At 31.9% G+C, this 17703-nt stretch overlaps 1 protein-coding gene across 6 annotated transcripts in view; it reads left to right on the top strand.

Annotated features, from left to right (window-relative positions):
- Nab2 (Nuclear polyadenosine RNA-binding 2) overlaps positions 1 to 13814 on the top strand; it is a 134040-nt gene extending 120226 nt beyond the window's left edge. For all 6 annotated transcript variants that reach the window (XM_075376953.1, XM_075376951.1, XM_075376950.1 and 3 more), the window contains 3 exons: positions 3263 to 3378; positions 11500 to 11600; positions 12376 to 13814. In XM_075376953.1, the coding sequence (XP_075233068.1) occupies positions 3263 to 3378; positions 11500 to 11600; positions 12376 to 12477 (319 nt within the window). In that variant the 3' untranslated portion in view covers positions 12478 to 13814. The remainder of the gene's footprint in view (positions 1 to 3262; positions 3379 to 11499; positions 11601 to 12375) is intronic.
- The last annotated feature ends 3889 nt before the right edge of the window (positions 13815 to 17703 follow it).

Raw genomic sequence — 17703 nt, 5'->3', positions numbered from 1 at the left:
CTACCAAATCAGCTGATTTGGGAAGACGCGTTCACCACTAGACCGATTCAGTGGGTTAGTTCACTTCACTTCACTTTCCTGCCATTGCTCATCTGCTCAAAGTGTCCTAGCCAACTCAACCTTCTCACCAACAATATCCGGCCTGCCAAAAATTTCCTGCAATTCCTATTGGGTGTGTATTCTCCAGTCCCCCTTTTTACACACCAGCCCATATATTTTCTAAAATATTTTTCTGTCCCAGACATGCAGCATATCCTCATCTTTCTTTGTCAGAGCCCTTGTCTCCAAACCATACAAAACCACTAGCTTAATTATTGTGTTATACATCTGTATTTTAACTTTCCTTGACACTGTCCTAGATGACAGAAATTTACTAAATCCATAATAACAGCGATTTCCACCTGTTATATTTGTTTTTATATAACATATATGCCACCTTTGTCAGTTAAAACAGCACCCAGGTACTTGAATTCACACACCCTTTCAAACTTATCATTTCCCAGCTCTACAAAACAGTGCATTTCTCCTGCTGCAGTGCATGTATTTAGTTTTGTTGATATTCACAATGAGCCCAATGTGTCTTGATCCCTCCTGTAGTTGCTGAAAAACTTCCTCCAAAACTCTCCTATTTCTGGCAACCAAGACAATATTGTCAGTATATGCCACATACTGCAGCATCCTACTGATGATGTTGCCAACTGACTCATCACCCTCTCCAGGGCAATATTAAAACTTATGGTCGATAACACATCATCCTGCCTTAGCCCTGTATTAGCCCAAAAAACTGTCAGGCTGGATTCCTTTTATGTTTACTTTGTATTCAATAGTCCCTAGCATAATCCTAACCAATCTCATAAGCTTTCATGATATCCTGAATTTAATCATATGTTAAACACTATTCCTTTTAACACCTATCTAAAGCCTGCTTATAATCAACTTATAGATGGTGCAGGTCTACATTACATTCGTAACACTCTTCCAGCATCATATGAATCCCAAATGCATGGTCTCTATATAATCTATTCTGCCTAAATCCACACTGGTAATCCCCCAAAATGTAGAGTGCCATTCTACAAACAATAATCTTAGTAGACACTTTACATTTAACAAAGTTGTTCCCCTGTAATTTGAGCAATCTGTTTTCTCTCCTTTCTTGTGCTCTGGACACACAACTGCAGAGCCCCAGTGATACCTTCCAAATTTTCTCCAACTGATGTAAAAATTTAACTAGTTCAAGACCACCAGCCTTAATCAGCTCAACTGTAGTTTTATCTTTCCCAGTAGCTTTATAGTTTTTTAAATATACAATAGCTGCCTCCACTTCATTAACCCGAGGGTCTTCCTGAAAGTCTAGTAGGCCAATAAAATCTTCCTCCTCTCTTCGACCCCCTTACCATCACTATTCAGCAGGTCACAAAAATATTCCCACCATCTTCCAACAGTCTGCTCTGTCCCTTCTATCAAATTCCTTTTTATCCTTACAAAAAGCTGTTCCAAGGCTGAAGTCCAGCGTTCCTATCCTGTACTCTCAAAAACAATTACTGTACATTTCCTGCTCCAGCAGGTATCTCCAAATAAATCTCCTCCACCTGCCACCTTTCTAACACTTTTCTTTCTACAACACAGTTCACTGGCATATAACCTCTTCTCCCTGTTGCCACCAACACTCATTCTTGTTCACGGTTCAGCATCCTTGCCATTAAACACTCCTCATCCATCCAACCAATTCTGACATCTATCCTCTAATATGCAAGTTTCCTCTGCCGCCTTGTCTCCCTGAATTCATTACTTTCTCCTCAACTGTTTTCCTCTCTGTATTGTTCCTGCCCCTTTCCAATTCTCCTTCCACCTGATACTTCAACTGATACTCCTTCCTGACCACATCGTCTGTATTACTTTTTCACTATCGGATTTTTTTTGCTTCACTCCTAAAATTCCTCACATTTACGCATTCCCTGTCTGCATCTTACTCTAATCAAGTAATGGTCAGTATCAAAATCTGCACCTATGCAACTGTGAACATCCATTATATCTGATCTGTGCCATATATCAATTACAACATGATCAATCTGATTCTGTGTCAGTTCGTAAAGTGCAACCCAAGTCATTTTATGATGCCTTTATGATCAAAGTAGGTAACACTAATTATCAGATCTTTCCCACCAGCAAAATGAACCAATTTCTGCCCTTACTCTTCATCTAAACTCTGAGATCCAATAACTGATCTGTTATACCGATCCCTTCCCAGATGAGCATTAGTTTCTCCCGGAATGATTTTTCACATAATGTTTAGGGGCCTTGTTGTAAACTTCAACTTCTCACTAAAGTTGTCCTTGTTAGAGCCTTCAGTATCATTTATAGGGACACATACACATATCATAGTTAAAGAATCTCTCTATAAATCTCAAAACACGCACAATCTTTCATTCACTGGTCTAAATCCTAATAATTTTTATATTAATTTCCAATCATAAAATCAGTCCTAAAAGTGCTGTGCACACTCCACTGTAGAAGAGAATGTTAGTTGTCAGATTCATAATTCCATTTCCTTTCCATTTGATCCCCTGCAGTGCTAGCATTCTTATTCCAAACTTCCCCAGCTCCCTTAATAGATCAGCAGTGGCACCAAGCCTATTCATACTAGTCACAATCCATGTATCCAACCATAAATCCCTATTCCTGCGTTGGCATTTATCTGCTTTCTGATTTCCACTTACTTCATTATTCATATCCAGTTTATTCTTGCTAGAGTTCCTATCTGATTCCAAGGCAGCTTTTGGTTTCATAACAGTCATTTTTATACAGGATCGAGTTGTTAAACGTATGCCTAACCTCCCAACCTGGAGGACCAGAGTTTTTCTGTCAGGTATTTCCTTCCCTTAGTCTAGAGGTTCCAGCTTTGTCCTGGAACCTCTAGTTTTAAAAGTACTGGAAACTCACCTCAGCCATCCACTACAAGGTTAGGATTACTGGTTGCATAGCAATTAAATCTCAACTCGAGCATTTCTTAGTATTTAATTATTATTATTATTAGAGAACATACCTACATCAGTGCACCCACTAAGACTCAAAAAGAAGCCATTTACCTAACTCCTTTTTCAACACAGGCTTGGGACCACCTTTGGCAGAGTTTCTGTTGTTTTACAGCAGTAATATTTTTTTTTAAATTAGGTTTATTGTAAATTGGTCCAATAAAAAGAATTGATTTTAGATCTTTTTATTTGAAGTAATTATTTTTTTTTTATTGATTTTTATATTTTAGTGCTTTTCCTGCCTGCAAATATGGTGACAATTGTTTGTTTATCCATCCTCCTTGCAAATTTGGACTGGCATGTACCAGAAGAGATTGCTTATATATGCATGGGACTCCAACTGTTGGTGAGTTTTTACATTTTTCTTTAGTGGGAAATTTTTTTTTATTTAATAAAACTTTAAGTAGTGTTATTGTATTTACAATATATCTAATATAAATGAATATATTTAATAGTATGAAAAATTTGATACAGAGTTAAATTCAGATTTATAGAATAATTCTGTAAAATATGAAAATAATTTTTTACCCAGAACAAAATGCGTATCAAATTTGACTAAAACAGTTTGATCGATTGTATAAAATATCTACTAAACCTATTAAAATAAAATTTTATAGAGGGAAATTTATTAACTCGTGTGTAATATTTTCAACAAAAAATATTTTTATTAATATGAACAGTTTGCGAGTTTACATACTATGCATTAAATCATTGGTCTGATATATTAAAAATAAAATAATGGTGATAATACTGTTGTTCAAATATTTTATAGTTTTATTCTTTCAGTGAAATTATCAGCAATTACACAAAGGATGCATTCTACAGTGAAGTCATGTAACTCGAAGTAGATAAATGGGGATATCTAAAATTAGCTGTAATACAACTGGATAAATAAAATACGTAACATATCTTATTGAATTTAATTTATAATTTACTGTATTTTCTTTTGTTGGTTTTGTTGGAATGGTGATACAGATGGTTATATACATCTGTGCTCATGTTGGAAGTAGAGACTTTGGTTATGATCTGATTAATTGTCAGCAACAAGTTTCTTCATATTGCCTCTCTGCCACAATTCTATTCTTGAAACTTAAACAATGCTGGCTTGCAGTCCAGAGATGTCAAAGTTAAAAGTATATTCACCATATTTTTTTTTTTGTCTTCAGTCATTTGACTGGTTTGATGCAGCTCTCCAAGATTCCCTATCTAGTGCTAGTCATTTCATTTCAGTATAACCTCTACATCCTACATCCCTAATAATTTGTTTTACATACTCCAAACGTGGCCTGCCTACACAATTTTTTCCTTCTACCTGTCCTTCCAATATTAAAGCGACTATTCCAGGATGCCTTATTATGTGGCCTATAAGTCTGTCTCTTCTTTTAACTATATTTTTCCAAATGCTTCTTTCTTCATCTATTTGCCGCAATACCTCTTCATTTGTCACTTTATCCACCCATCTGATTTTTAACATTCTCCTATAGCACCACATTTCAAAAGCTTCTAATCTTTTCTTCTCAGATACTCCGATTGTCCAAGTTTCACTTCCATATAAAGCGACACTCCAAACATATACTTTCAAAAATCTTTTCCTGGCATTTAAATTAATTTTTGATGTAAACAAATTATATTTCTTACTGAAGGCTTGTTTCGCTTGTGCTATTCGGCATTTTATATTGCTCCTGCTTCGTCCATCTTTAGTAATTCTACTTCCCAAATAACAAAATTCTTCTACCTCCATAATCTTTTCTCCTCCTATTTTCACATTCAGTATTCGCCATATAATAAAGAAAATAGTATATTTACCATATAATAAACTAGTCCCTTGTTCAGATCTCTGGGTGGGGACTACGAAGGAAGGGGGTCACCAAAAAATTAAAAAATAACATTCTGTGAGTCGGAGCATGAAATGTTAAAGTCTAAGAAAAGTTGGTTGGTTAGAAAATTTAAAGAGAGAAATGAATAGATTTAAATATAGATGTAGTAGGAATTAGCGAGGTTCGGTGGGAAGAGGAAAACAACTTTTGGTCAGGTGATTTTAGAAAAATTAATACAGCTTCAAATAAAAGGCAGGCAGGAGTAGGTTTCGTAATGAACAAAAAGGTAGGGAAGAGAGTAGAGTATTTAAAAATGCTGAGTGATAGAATCATTGTAATAAGAATTAAATAAAAAAAAAAACCGACAGTTATTGTTAATGTCTGTATGCCTACAAGTGCCCATGATGATGGTGAGGTAGAGTGGGTATACAAAGAAATTGACAAAGCAATTAAATACATAAAAGGGAATGAAAATTTAATACTAGTTGGAGATTGGAATGCAAGTATTGGAAAAGGCAAGGAAGGAAATATTGTGGGTGAATATGGGCTGGGCAAAAGGAATGAAAGAGGGGGCCGACTTATAGAATTTTCCACGAAGTATAATTTAGTAATTGCCAACACCCAACTTAAAAATCATAATAGAAGAATGTACACATGGAAAAAGCCAGGTGATACTGCAAGGTATCAGATAGATTATAGCAATAGATATTGCTATATAACAATATATAGCAATCAGATATTTTTAAGCAAAGATTTTAGAAATCAACTCGCTGACTGCAAAGCTCACCCAGAAGCAGACATTGATAGTGATTATAGTTTAGTGTTAATGAAATGTAGATTGGGGTTTAAAATCCTGAAGAAAAGGTGTCAGATGAATCTGTGAATTTACAGAAGCTTGAGGAAAAGGAGGTAAAGAAGATTTTTGAGGAGGATATTACAAGAGGTCTGAGTAAAAAACATAAGGAAAAAATGTAGAAGAATAATGGGAGAATGTTAAAAAGGAAATTCTTAAATCAGCGGAAGCAAACTTAGGAGGAACAAAGAGAACTGGTAGAAAACCTTGGGTTTCAGACGGTGGGTCTGAACTGACCTTGGGTTTAACTGGATGTTAAAGGATATATTGCAGCTGATGGATGATCGTAGAAAATATTAGAAAGCTAATGATGAAGAAAGTAAAAGGAACTATCGACAATTAAGAAATACTATAAACAGGAAGTGCAAACTAGCGAAAGAAGAGTGGATTAAAGAAAAGTGTTCAGAAATGGAAAGAGAAATGAACATTGATAAAATAGACAAAGCGTACAGGAAAGTTAAGGAGAATTTTGTGGTACATAAATTAAAATGTAATAATGTGTTAAACAAAGATGGTACACTGATTTATAATACAAAAGGAAAGATTGATAGGTGGGTGGAATATATTGATGAGTTATATGGAGGAATTGAATTAGAAAATTGTGTTATAGAGGAAGAAGAGGATGAAATGGGAGAAACAATACTGAGATCTGAATTTTATGAGAGCATTAAAAGATTTGAATGGCAGAAAGGATCCTGGAATAGATGGAATATCTGCAGAATTACTGCGCAGTGCCGGTGAGGAAGTGATTGATAGATTATACAAACTGATGTGTAACAGTTACGATAAAGGGGAAGTTCTGTCAGACTTCAAAAAGAGTGTTATAGTCATGATACCAAAAAAGAAAGCAGGAGCAGATAAATATAAAGAATACAGAACAATTAACTTAACTAGAATTCTGTGCAGTAGAATTGAGGGGAGAGTGGAAGAAGTGTAGGGAGAAGACCAATTTAGTTTCAGAAAAAGTGTAGGGGCAAGGGAAACAATTTTAGCACTCAGATTAATAGAAGGAAGATTAAAGAAAAACAAACCATCATACTTGGCATTTATAGACCTAGAAAAGATTCGATAACATAGACTGGAATAAAATGTTCAGCATTTTAAAAAAATTGGGTTCAAATACAGAGATAGCAAGAACGATTGCTAACATTTCCAGGAACCAAACAGCAGCAGTAATAATTGAAGAACATAAGAAAGAAGCCGTAATAAAAGAGGAAGTCCGACAAGGATGTTCCCTATACCCGTTATGTTTTAATCTTTACATAGAACTAGCAGTTAATGGTGTTAAAAAACAATTTAGATCCGGGTAACAGTACAAGGTGAAAAGATAAAAATGCTACAATTTGCTGATGATATAGTAATTCTAGCTGAGAGTAAGAAAAAGATTTAGAAGAAACAATGAACAGCATGGATGAAGTCCTATAGAAGAACTACCGCATGAAAATAAACAATAACAAAACGAAAGTAATGAAATGTAGTAGAAATAATGAAGATGGACCACTGAATGTAAAAATAGGAAAAGGAAAGATTATGAAGGTAGAAGAAGTTTTTTATTTGGGAAGTATAATTACCAAAGATGGACAAAGTAGGAGCAATATAAAATGCTGAATAGCACAGGCAAAATTATCCTTCAGCTAGAAATATAATTTGTTTACATCAGAAATTAATTTAAATGTCGGGAAAAGATTTTTGAAGGTATATATTTGGAGCATATACTTTATGTTGAGTTGACTGTATTGGAACTCACCTCGAATAAGTTTTCTGGTAACATAGCTAATCATGGATAATGGTAATCATGATAACGGGCAGTCATGATATTCGCACTACAAATTTCAGCAATTTTACAAATTTTTATTTGTCCTTACAAATAAGATTATTAGTATGATTTTCTAAAGCATCGAATTTTCTATTGGTCTGCTAGAATGAAAATCGGTAACATTTGTTCTGCCAGATTTCAACTGTTCAATCCAGTATAAAAAAATTTGCACAGTTAATACACTTTTTACCATGTGTTTTAACATCTGCAAATGAATCTCTCCTAGTTCAATACCTTCAGAAAGTAAAAATCATATCACAGCATGTTGTTCTTCCACAGTACATATTTCAAGCAGAGCTGACATTTTAAATAAATAAAAGAGATTATATTAATGGAAATTATTTTTACACAGTTGAGGTTTTCATTGTAAGGGCTGTCAACTTGAATTTAAAGACAGTTTCAGTTCAACTTAGAGCCCTCCCTCATTGTGTTCCGCATAACCTCCTCTGTAAGCACACATTCTTGGATTGCTGATATCTCTATCGTGTAAAATATTTTGTGAAACTGGGGGAAACTTTCACAGAATGTTTCAATTTTTGAAACAAGCTTATGGAGATGATGCTCCGAGTTGTACGCAATGTTATGAATGGTTTTCATGATTTAAAAGCGGTTGTCAGTCGATTGAAGATGACTCTGGACCAGGAAAGCCTTTGACTTAAACTGATGACACCCGCGTCAGAAAATTAACAATCTGATGTGTGCAAATCGCCGATTGACTATCAGAGAACTTGCAGAAGAGGTCAGCATCTCGATTGGATCATGCCATGACATTTTCACTGAAAAATTGAACATCCATTGAGTCTCAGCAAAGTTTTTTCCTCGTTTGATGAGCGAACAGCAGAAAGAACATCGAGTGTATGTTTTTCGGCAACTTCTTGAATGAGCCGATGAAGATGAAACATTCATGCAAAGGATCATAACAGGAGACAAAAGCTAGGTTATGGCTACAACATCAAGACAAAAGTTCAATCATCTGGGAAAGGATCTGCACACCCCAAGAAAGCACCTCAGTCGATCCAATGTCAAAGTGATGCTGCCTGTTTTTTGATTTTAATGGAATTATGCATTTTGAATTCTTGCCTCAAGACAAAACAGTGAACTGTGCAAACTATAAAGGCATTTTTACAATGATTACATGAAAAAAATCTGCAAAGAGAGTTGTGGGGAGGGAACTCACAGTTCCTTCACCATGACAATGCTCCTGCTCACTCAGCTTTGTCAGTTCGTCAGTTGGCTTTGCCAAAAATCAGATGACTGTCCTCCCTCAGCCTTCCCATTTGCCAGACCTGACACCATGCGATTTTTTTCTTATTTCCGAAATTCAAATCAGTACTGAAAGGATGCCGTTTTGAGACTATTGATAACATTAAAGAAAATTCATCATGAACTTAATGGCCATTTCAAATGCAGCAGCTATCCAGTACTGTTTTGTGAAGTGAAAAACCACTGGGAAAAGTATGTGAAGGGGAATATTTTGAAGGGTATAAGGACTAGTAATCTGTAAAATTAATAATAAAAATTAAAAAAATAAAGTTTTGTTATATTCTGATTAGACCATAAAAAAGAATCCCAGCTTCCTGTAGTTGAATCAGCAGAGCTGTATTAGATATCTGGACACTGTAGTAGTAAATGAATCAGTCAGTCAAAATAATTTTGATTAATTCATTAAGATGACTGGTGTTTTTTCAGTACAAGAACTTATATTTTAGAAGAAAGAGGATGTAATGTAGGTCAAACACTGATGAAAATTAAAAAGTCAACATATCTAATTTTACATTTAGTGTTAAAAATAATTTTGAATTAAACTATCTTAGTAAGTTTTAAATGAATGAGGGATTTAAATACACTATACAGTTGTAAAGCAAGAAATACAACCCAAAGTAAAATAAAAGAAAATCTAATTCTCACAATGTAAGGTTTTACTCTATTTTTTATGCACTTTTTAATATGTATCTAGTGTTATAAATTGTTTTAGATTAAGGGTGCAAATTATAAAATTAATGGTAAGGAGCTTATTTGGTGCAAACTTTATTCTGAAGAAATATTAGTTTTTCTAACATGGCATCATTTGATATAATAATTATTATATATAATTTTAAAAAGCAGCTTACCAAATTCCAGCTTTACCAGTTTTATTAAACCGGTAACAGTTTTAGCAAATTAAACTGGAATTTGATAAGCAGTTTTTTAAATTATGTATAATGAGGAAATATTACTTAAAAATTTATATTATAAGATAATAATGCTCATCTACTGTGTATCATTCATATTAATTTATAACATAATTCCATAACAAAGTCATTAATTTCCTACCTTTTCCATCAATATTTACTTGAGAAAAGATCTTCCCCAGAATAATTTAGTTCATTTCTCCCATGTTTGTATCTTGTTCCTTTCTAAATACAAATTTGTTTAATGGAAAAAAATTAAAACTAAATATTTTCATTCAGGTAGAAAAACTAACCTTTATATTAGTAGTTAAATAATATAAAGAAAAATTGTATTATATGATGCATATTAATAGTGATTGTATGTAAAATAATAGTAAAACTGTGTAGTTTGTTTTGGATCATTAAAAAGCATGAGCCAATAAATTTAATTTTTTTTTTCAAATTATAAATATATGTAATATGGTCAATGTAATGACGTAGATGTAATATGGATGACGTAGATGTAATAAATGAAAGTTGATTATTATACCAAACAAATTGAGGTCTTTAAATTGTATTGTATTATTTATGTTTCATTACAATCATCAACCGATGTAAGATAATGAATTATTCCAATGTTTCAAATTTGTTTCCAAATTTTTGTTTTTAAAATTATAAGATTATAATGAGTGGTTGAAATGTAATGCACCCTGGAATGTAACTGAACAAAATGTCATGCAAAGATGATGTTATCTTGTAGTTTCATTCACCTACAACTTTGAAAGTTATTTTTAAGAATTAACTATATTTAAAAAAAAGAGAAATATTAAGTGAGATTCAGAACTCATTGACCTATGACCTCTCCTTTTCTATCAGTCACCATTGTTTTAAAATTCAGTACACCTGCTATGTCGATCCTACCTAAAACAACTTACAGTAATTTGAAATTTTAACAGTGGTAAAAGCAGACACTAGTGATATACATCGTCATCTAAAGCCGTTTATGGTGTTGAAATGTTGATCAAAATGTGAGTAGGTAGGCAAAATGTTTTTTGCATCAGAAGCTGTTAAAGGGAATAATAACAATGAACCTTGTAAAGTAGTCTCAATAACATTTCATTTTTGACTTTCAATATTGTGGTGGGAGATAAAACTGTGATACGTGTTACAATCCAGAAGAAAAACTGCAGACCATGGAATAGCAGCATTGTGGTTCACTGCAATCAAAAATATTCAAAACATCCCTCTATAAAAAAAATTCCCTTGACAATGTTCTGGGATTCCAACATGTGCTCACAACTGAACTCCTGAAAGTCGAGTCTAGAAGCTGGACTAAGCAAGTTCTCTCTTGAAGTTGTCTACATTATTTTTATATGTAAATCAATAATTTATTGATTTAAAAATATTATATTTTAAAAAAGTTGTGTTTGAAAATAATTATTGGAAATATAGAAAATTTTCATTTCATTCTGTATGATTACAAAAATATAATAAATGTGTAATGTATTGTATTTTATTCTGTAACTTATGAACAGAATATAAGCTTAGAACCTGGAATTTTATCAAAATGTTCAGTATGATACTCTTACATATAGATTTAATTAATGTTCCTAAATCTTATTATGAAGTTATTTTATCTAAACAAACAAGGTCTATGATAAAACATTAGGTTTTTGTTGATGTTGCTGCTATTGTACAACTCATGACTGTGTATTATACAATCTTCCTTGCACCGTATTAAACTTACACAAAATGATACCTAATATGCACATTTCATCTTATAAAATTAATTTTTTGTTGTATTTATTCCTGTACATATTTATCATTACAGGTATTCCAAAAAGTAAAATTAATCCTTTGGCTGGAACAGTGCAGTATTGCCGATTCTATCCAAATTGTAGCAATTTAAATTGTCAGTTTTATCATCCTAAAGTAAGTATGAACGTTTCCTTTTTTCAATTATTTTTTTATTATTAGATGGTAACTAGAAAATAGAATTAAAATTTCAGTTCTGATTGGATAAAATCTGTCATTGAAAATTTTTTTTCTCATTTAAGGATTCATAGATGTAAAAACAATAAATTAAATACTTTAACATATTACATCCAAAGTATTTCTACATTGTATTTATATTTTGGAGGAATTAAGAAGTTGAGAAAAATTAGCTTGTTACGTCTTCAGTGCAGCTGTTGTAGTAAAAATATTCTCCAAAATGAGGCTGGTCAGAAGCCACTGTCCTCCCCAACCTACCAGATGACACTTATGAATTAGAGTTCTCAGCACAGAACGAATAGAACCTCTTGTATTTTTCAAAACTCAAAATTGGAAGAAGAAGAATATTTCTAGCAAAAGGAAAGGGGTGTATGGTTTAAAAAAGATGATATACCAATGATGAACAGTGTTTAGAAATAATCTCGCCGTAAGAATAGCCATAGATATTCTTCCTTCCCGCAATCCTTGACGAAATGTTATTCTCCTCAGAAAAAACTGAGCCGCTGCTTAATCCTCTTAGTCCTCGGACTCTAATCCCTTGAACTGAATTTTCTAGAATGTTTTATCTTACACCGCTTCAAGAGCCGTAATTTATAATATCCATTGTGACACAGCACTCGTTTACCGCATCACATCCTAAGAATTGTACATACTTATGTAGAAATAGTGTCCACTTTATTTATGATTCATTAATTAACATTTTTGTTATTTTCAGCCTTGCAGATTTGGAAGATATTGTACAAAAAAAGATTGTACATTCGATCATAAAAAGGGACCTACTAAAGATAAACATAAGTGGACTCGTTTACAAACATAATTGTGAAATGTTTTATAATATTATTTATGAATATAATAGTGTCTGATATTTAAATAGTATCTGTTAATATTTATATTAAAAAATAAATAAATAACTTGCTATTTAAAAATGAATGCAATATTTTTTGCATTAATTTATTATTGTTTGATGTGTAATTGCATCGTAGTTTTTCATTTTATTGTAATAGTTGTTCTGTCACATATTTTTATTTCATGGATGTTTATTTCCTTTTTGTTAATTATAAATTTAACAGAATTGTGTTTTTTAATTGTTGTTTTGTAAAATAAGAATGTTTTTCAAGTTAATGGGTTTAAGTAGATTATATAAAAATCTAGTAAAATGTAGAAAACATAAAAATAATTTATTGTTACGATTATTATTGTTCACAATTTACAATAAATAGTTTTTTTATTTTTTTTATTTTATTGTCATTACAATTCTGAGACTAGTGTAAATATATGTATATAAAAATCACAAAATCGTACAAACAATTAGGTTCCATTAATGGAAATATTAGTAAAAAAAAAAAAAACATTTTTTTTTGGCTTTTATTTTTTTTTTTAAATAATACATTATTTAATTTTATAATTAATTTTGTATAAAGCACATGAAAAAGATATTAAAAATATAAATGAAAATGTTTTATGAAATATTCTTTTTCTTATTTATTTATGAAAATTATTCATTTTTATTCATTAATAAATATATTTATTTCTGATATATAACTCATTCACAGTGATATTATTCCCCAGAAAAATTTTTTCTATGATGATCCCTTTTGTTTTTTTGCCTGGTTGTCCCCCTAGAAGCAGCAATTTTCGCCAGGAAGTTAATTGATTTTTATTAAGGTTGTGGTTATGTAAATGATTAATATGCTATAGTTATTTTAAATAAATTACAACTATATTTATTGTGCAATTTATGTACTCCGAACGTTTTAACTGATTTAAGGAGAATGAGTTTTGTGAACAATTTTTTAGAGTAAAATTATACTGACAGTATTCTTTTTTTGTTTATAAATATGTATATGTATTCATTATTCTGTATTGTCTATTGTTACAAAGGAACATTTATATTATTTATGTAACAGGCTGCGAGTGAAATTTCAGATGTGTAGTACCTAGCATTATAAGCAGGATTTTATTGTTTATTATTTAAGCAAAGTTTTAAAATAAGGTCATCCTTTTCATATCCGTAGTGATATATCTTGTAGGCTGTTACATTGAATTCAAATCAATCTAATTACAGTAATTTTACAATAGTCTTTGTGATTTTATGGTTGATGGTAATTGTGATAGCAGAAAAAATATAGTTATTTGTTAGTAAAAATAAAAAGATGTGTTCATATTAATACCATTAGAAATAAATGTCCTATTACTTTTTCTTTTAAATACAATTTTTTTTTTCACAAATTGTGTTTCAGTGTTAACTTTCCACAGAATCTGTATCCGTATAAAATCAGTAGATTCCCAATAAATTACATACATATGATTTTTTAGTGAAATTTTGTAAAAAGAAAAACTGCGTAAATTACATTAACAAATATGGTAGTATTTATATTATTCTGAAGATAATCAACCTCTTGAATGATAACAAATAGTAACTGTGCAAATAGTGTATTATGTTTCAATTTACGAAGTAAAAGAAAAAATGTATATAGAAATAAAGGTTTTTCATTACAATTCAATTTTTGAGTTAAAGATTTTTCAAGTTAAAAAAGAATTTAAAAAATTGCATGCACTTTAAATAGTATAGGTTTTATGACAGTCAGTGTCTAGAATTTCAGAATATTTGAAGCATGAAAAAGATGTTATATAGTAGGAATGGAGCTTGTTATTACTAAATTCCTTCTGTTCTGAAATTTAAGTTTTTTTTTTGGTAGGAGTTAACTTTATTTCAAGTATAATTATACAGTATTATTATTATTAATTTAAAAATATAAACTTGCGATGGCAAAACAAACTGAATTTTATTATAAAACAATCTTTTAAATTATTATATATTGACTTTCTGGGTGGAATGATAGTATTCTTTACCTTTCAGACTGAAGTTTCTAGGGACAAATCAGGTTCTAGGATCTACCAGTCAGGCTTGGCATGTTTTTCATATGCTGCTTAATGTATCTCATCCAGAAAACTATGGGAATTGTAATCAGGCATCAGCCTAAATAAGTAAGTTAATGTTGTGCGGCAAATTTTATGGAGCATGTTCAGAAGTAATATGTACTAAATTTATTTGATAAGAGTTTGAAATGTCTTGATATTTGTTAACACTATCATGATTTGCTAACTTTTTGGAAATGTGATTTGTTACTTTTTTCATTCATCTACAATGAATTCAATAGCACTTTCTTTTAAAGATGAATAAAAATAATAATGAAATGTAATTAAATGAGATACATACAAAGTTTACTTATTTATTCAAGGGTGAATAAAATATAAACAGTAACTTTTTTATAAATCTATTGATTAATAATACATACAATGCATACGTTAATCTTTTCTCTACATACTCTCCTGCTCGATCTACACACTTTTGCCTACGATTTGGAAGCTTGAATTCCTTGTTCATAAAAAATTATTCTTTCAAGGGCGCAAACAAAAAATAGTCACAGGGGACCAATGTGAACTCTAGGGAGAGTGATCGAGGGTTTCCCAGTGCATTTTTTCTAATCTATCCTTTGTCAAAATTGTGGTGTGTGGCCTGGCATTGTCATTGCCAAGGATGATATCTTTGATGGGCATACACAGTCTTTTGTTTCAGTAGGCGGTTTTTGTTGACTGTAGCAGCTGGCATTAGTAACCATTAATTGATTGTGGAGAAAATTAATGAGTAAAACCCCTTGAATCAAACAAAATTGCAAGAACTTTCCAGGTGACAGACGGGTTCTGGCCTTCACTGGGCAGCCCTAATCCTTTCTTCGCCACTCCTTACTTGTCATTTTTGACTCCGGAGTGTAATGATGGACCCATATTTCATCACATGTGATGATGCACCTCAAAAGACATCCCCTTCTTGCCGAAATCGATTCAGAAGACTCTCTCACAGATCTCCAACCTAATCTGTTTTTTTTATTTTCGGTTAGCAACCTTCAGAACCCATCGAGCACAATTTTTTCTCAAGTCAAGTCAAGATGATCAGTGATAATGGATTGAGCACTCCCATAGCTGATATCCACTTCTGACACAATTTCTTCAACCATAGGCGATCACCTTGTATAAGCTCTCGAACGGCATGGATGTTGTCAGTTGTGATACTTGAACTTGGGCGTCAATCATAACTTTCATATTCTACACTTTCTCGGCCATCCTTAAATTGTCTGGCACATGTATACATTCAATTCTGGGACAGTGGAACAACCCCAAACTGCATCTTAAAATGAGTTAAAATTTCCACGGGTTTTAACACCTTCATTAGTTAATTAGTTAAAAACTTTATGCATTTAAGTGCACTCACTCACACACTCTCTCGCCCCCTCTCGCTCCATCTGTCTGTCTGTCTGTCTCTCACTGTATATGTGTGTGTGTGTGTGTGTGTGTGTTTTCCCTTCTGATATAACTTACTTATGATTTCACATAAATTTTACAGTCTCTCAGCGGTTACATAAAGGGCCATTCAATAATTAAAGAGACAGATGACTAGAAAAATTTATTTATTCAATAACAATGAAACAAATGATACTTTTCAATATAATCCTAGGCTACATGTAGTCCCTTGTGCCATTTTTTGTGACCTCTCTTATTCCATTTGTAAAGAATTTCACTAATAAACAAAAAAAAATTTTTTTATTCTGTAAGTGCAATACCATTTCTTGAATTGCTTTTAAGTGTGCATTACAGATTTGTAAATACAGTTTTCTGTCAGCCTTAGTTTTAAATAAATTACACTTTTAAAAAAATTAAGAGAAAATATAGTTAAAATCTCTAAAATTTATAATTTTGCATGGCCATACCTGTGTTAAAATGATTTTGCTGATGCTTTACTTTTATAAATAGCCTCAGTTAAGTTCCAAATTAACATCCAACAGTAATGTTGCTAGAATGTTAGTATTCCATTTCCCTTTATAGCGCCTTTCCATCACCAAAATGTCTTTGTGGATCGTTCACCATGTTTGTCACTTACATTTCTGAGGTTGTCCAGGAAAAAATCCAGATGTAAGTGGAGGAAATGTATTTTCAAAGACATATTACATCCCATAGCTCTGTATGAAGTAAGAAGTTGATTAACAATATTGTGGTAATTGTCGAATTTTTGTTTGCTAAGAAAACTTTTGCAAACATCTTTAAATAAACCCAAGCTGCACTCTCTTCATTATTTAACATTGAGTTAAATGCATCATCTTTGACCAACTCTCTTATTTGAGGACCAACAAATATTCCTTCTTTAATTTTTTCTTCACTTACATTCGGAAATTTCTGCCTATGTACAAAAATCCAGGACTATCCTTCTTCATTGGTTTTACAAAATTTTTCGTTAGTTCTAGCTTGATATGGAGAGGGGATAAAAATATTTTTTTGGGTTCAGCTAAAGGCTCATGAATAATATTTTTCCCATTTGGAGTTAAGTTGTCTCGTTTCTTTCACTCTTTGGTAACATAATGTTTATCCCTAGCTCGGCTGACCCATTCGCAAAGCAAACATATGTACTTAGTATAGCGTAACTGCATGCTTAACAAAATAGTTATAACTTTCAAATCACCAAACATGTTCCAGCTATGTTTTTATAATTTATTTTTTGAAGACATCTTTCATCACATCATATGTCTCTTTCAAATTAATACCATAAGCAATTGTTATCAAAGGATATTTGTTACAGTTGTGTAGTAGAACCACTTTTAAACTATACGTGGGCTAATCTGTGAAAAGGAGCCAGTCCTCAGGTTTATGAACTTGTCCTAAGTGCAACATAAGCTCATCAATATTTGTGCAATAAACCAAATTAATTTCATCAATAAAGTTCTGAGAAAGTTCATTTTGTCGGCTTCGAAAGCCCAAAATTTTTGTATTCTTTTGAATTAAATTTTCCAACCTTGCAATCTTAATCTTAACAGTTCAGCTTGAGTTTTTGATAAATTTAAATCCATAACCAAGTCATTTAATTCAGCTTATAATATAAGATGTGGCTTATTGGAAGATAATACAAAATCAAAATCATTGTCTTCTTCGGTACTGCCAGACTCTTCATTGCTGCTTTTGAAACATCCATTCGTGGCTAAGGAACTGGAAT

The sequence above is a fragment of the Lycorma delicatula genome, chromosome 10, assembly GCF_047948215.1.
Source record: "Lycorma delicatula isolate Av1 chromosome 10, ASM4794821v1, whole genome shotgun sequence".
NCBI lineage: Eukaryota > Metazoa > Arthropoda > Insecta > Hemiptera > Fulgoridae > Lycorma > Lycorma delicatula.
The sequence above is the reverse complement of the archived record's forward strand: the minus strand, read 5'-3'. Positions and strand labels throughout refer to the sequence as shown.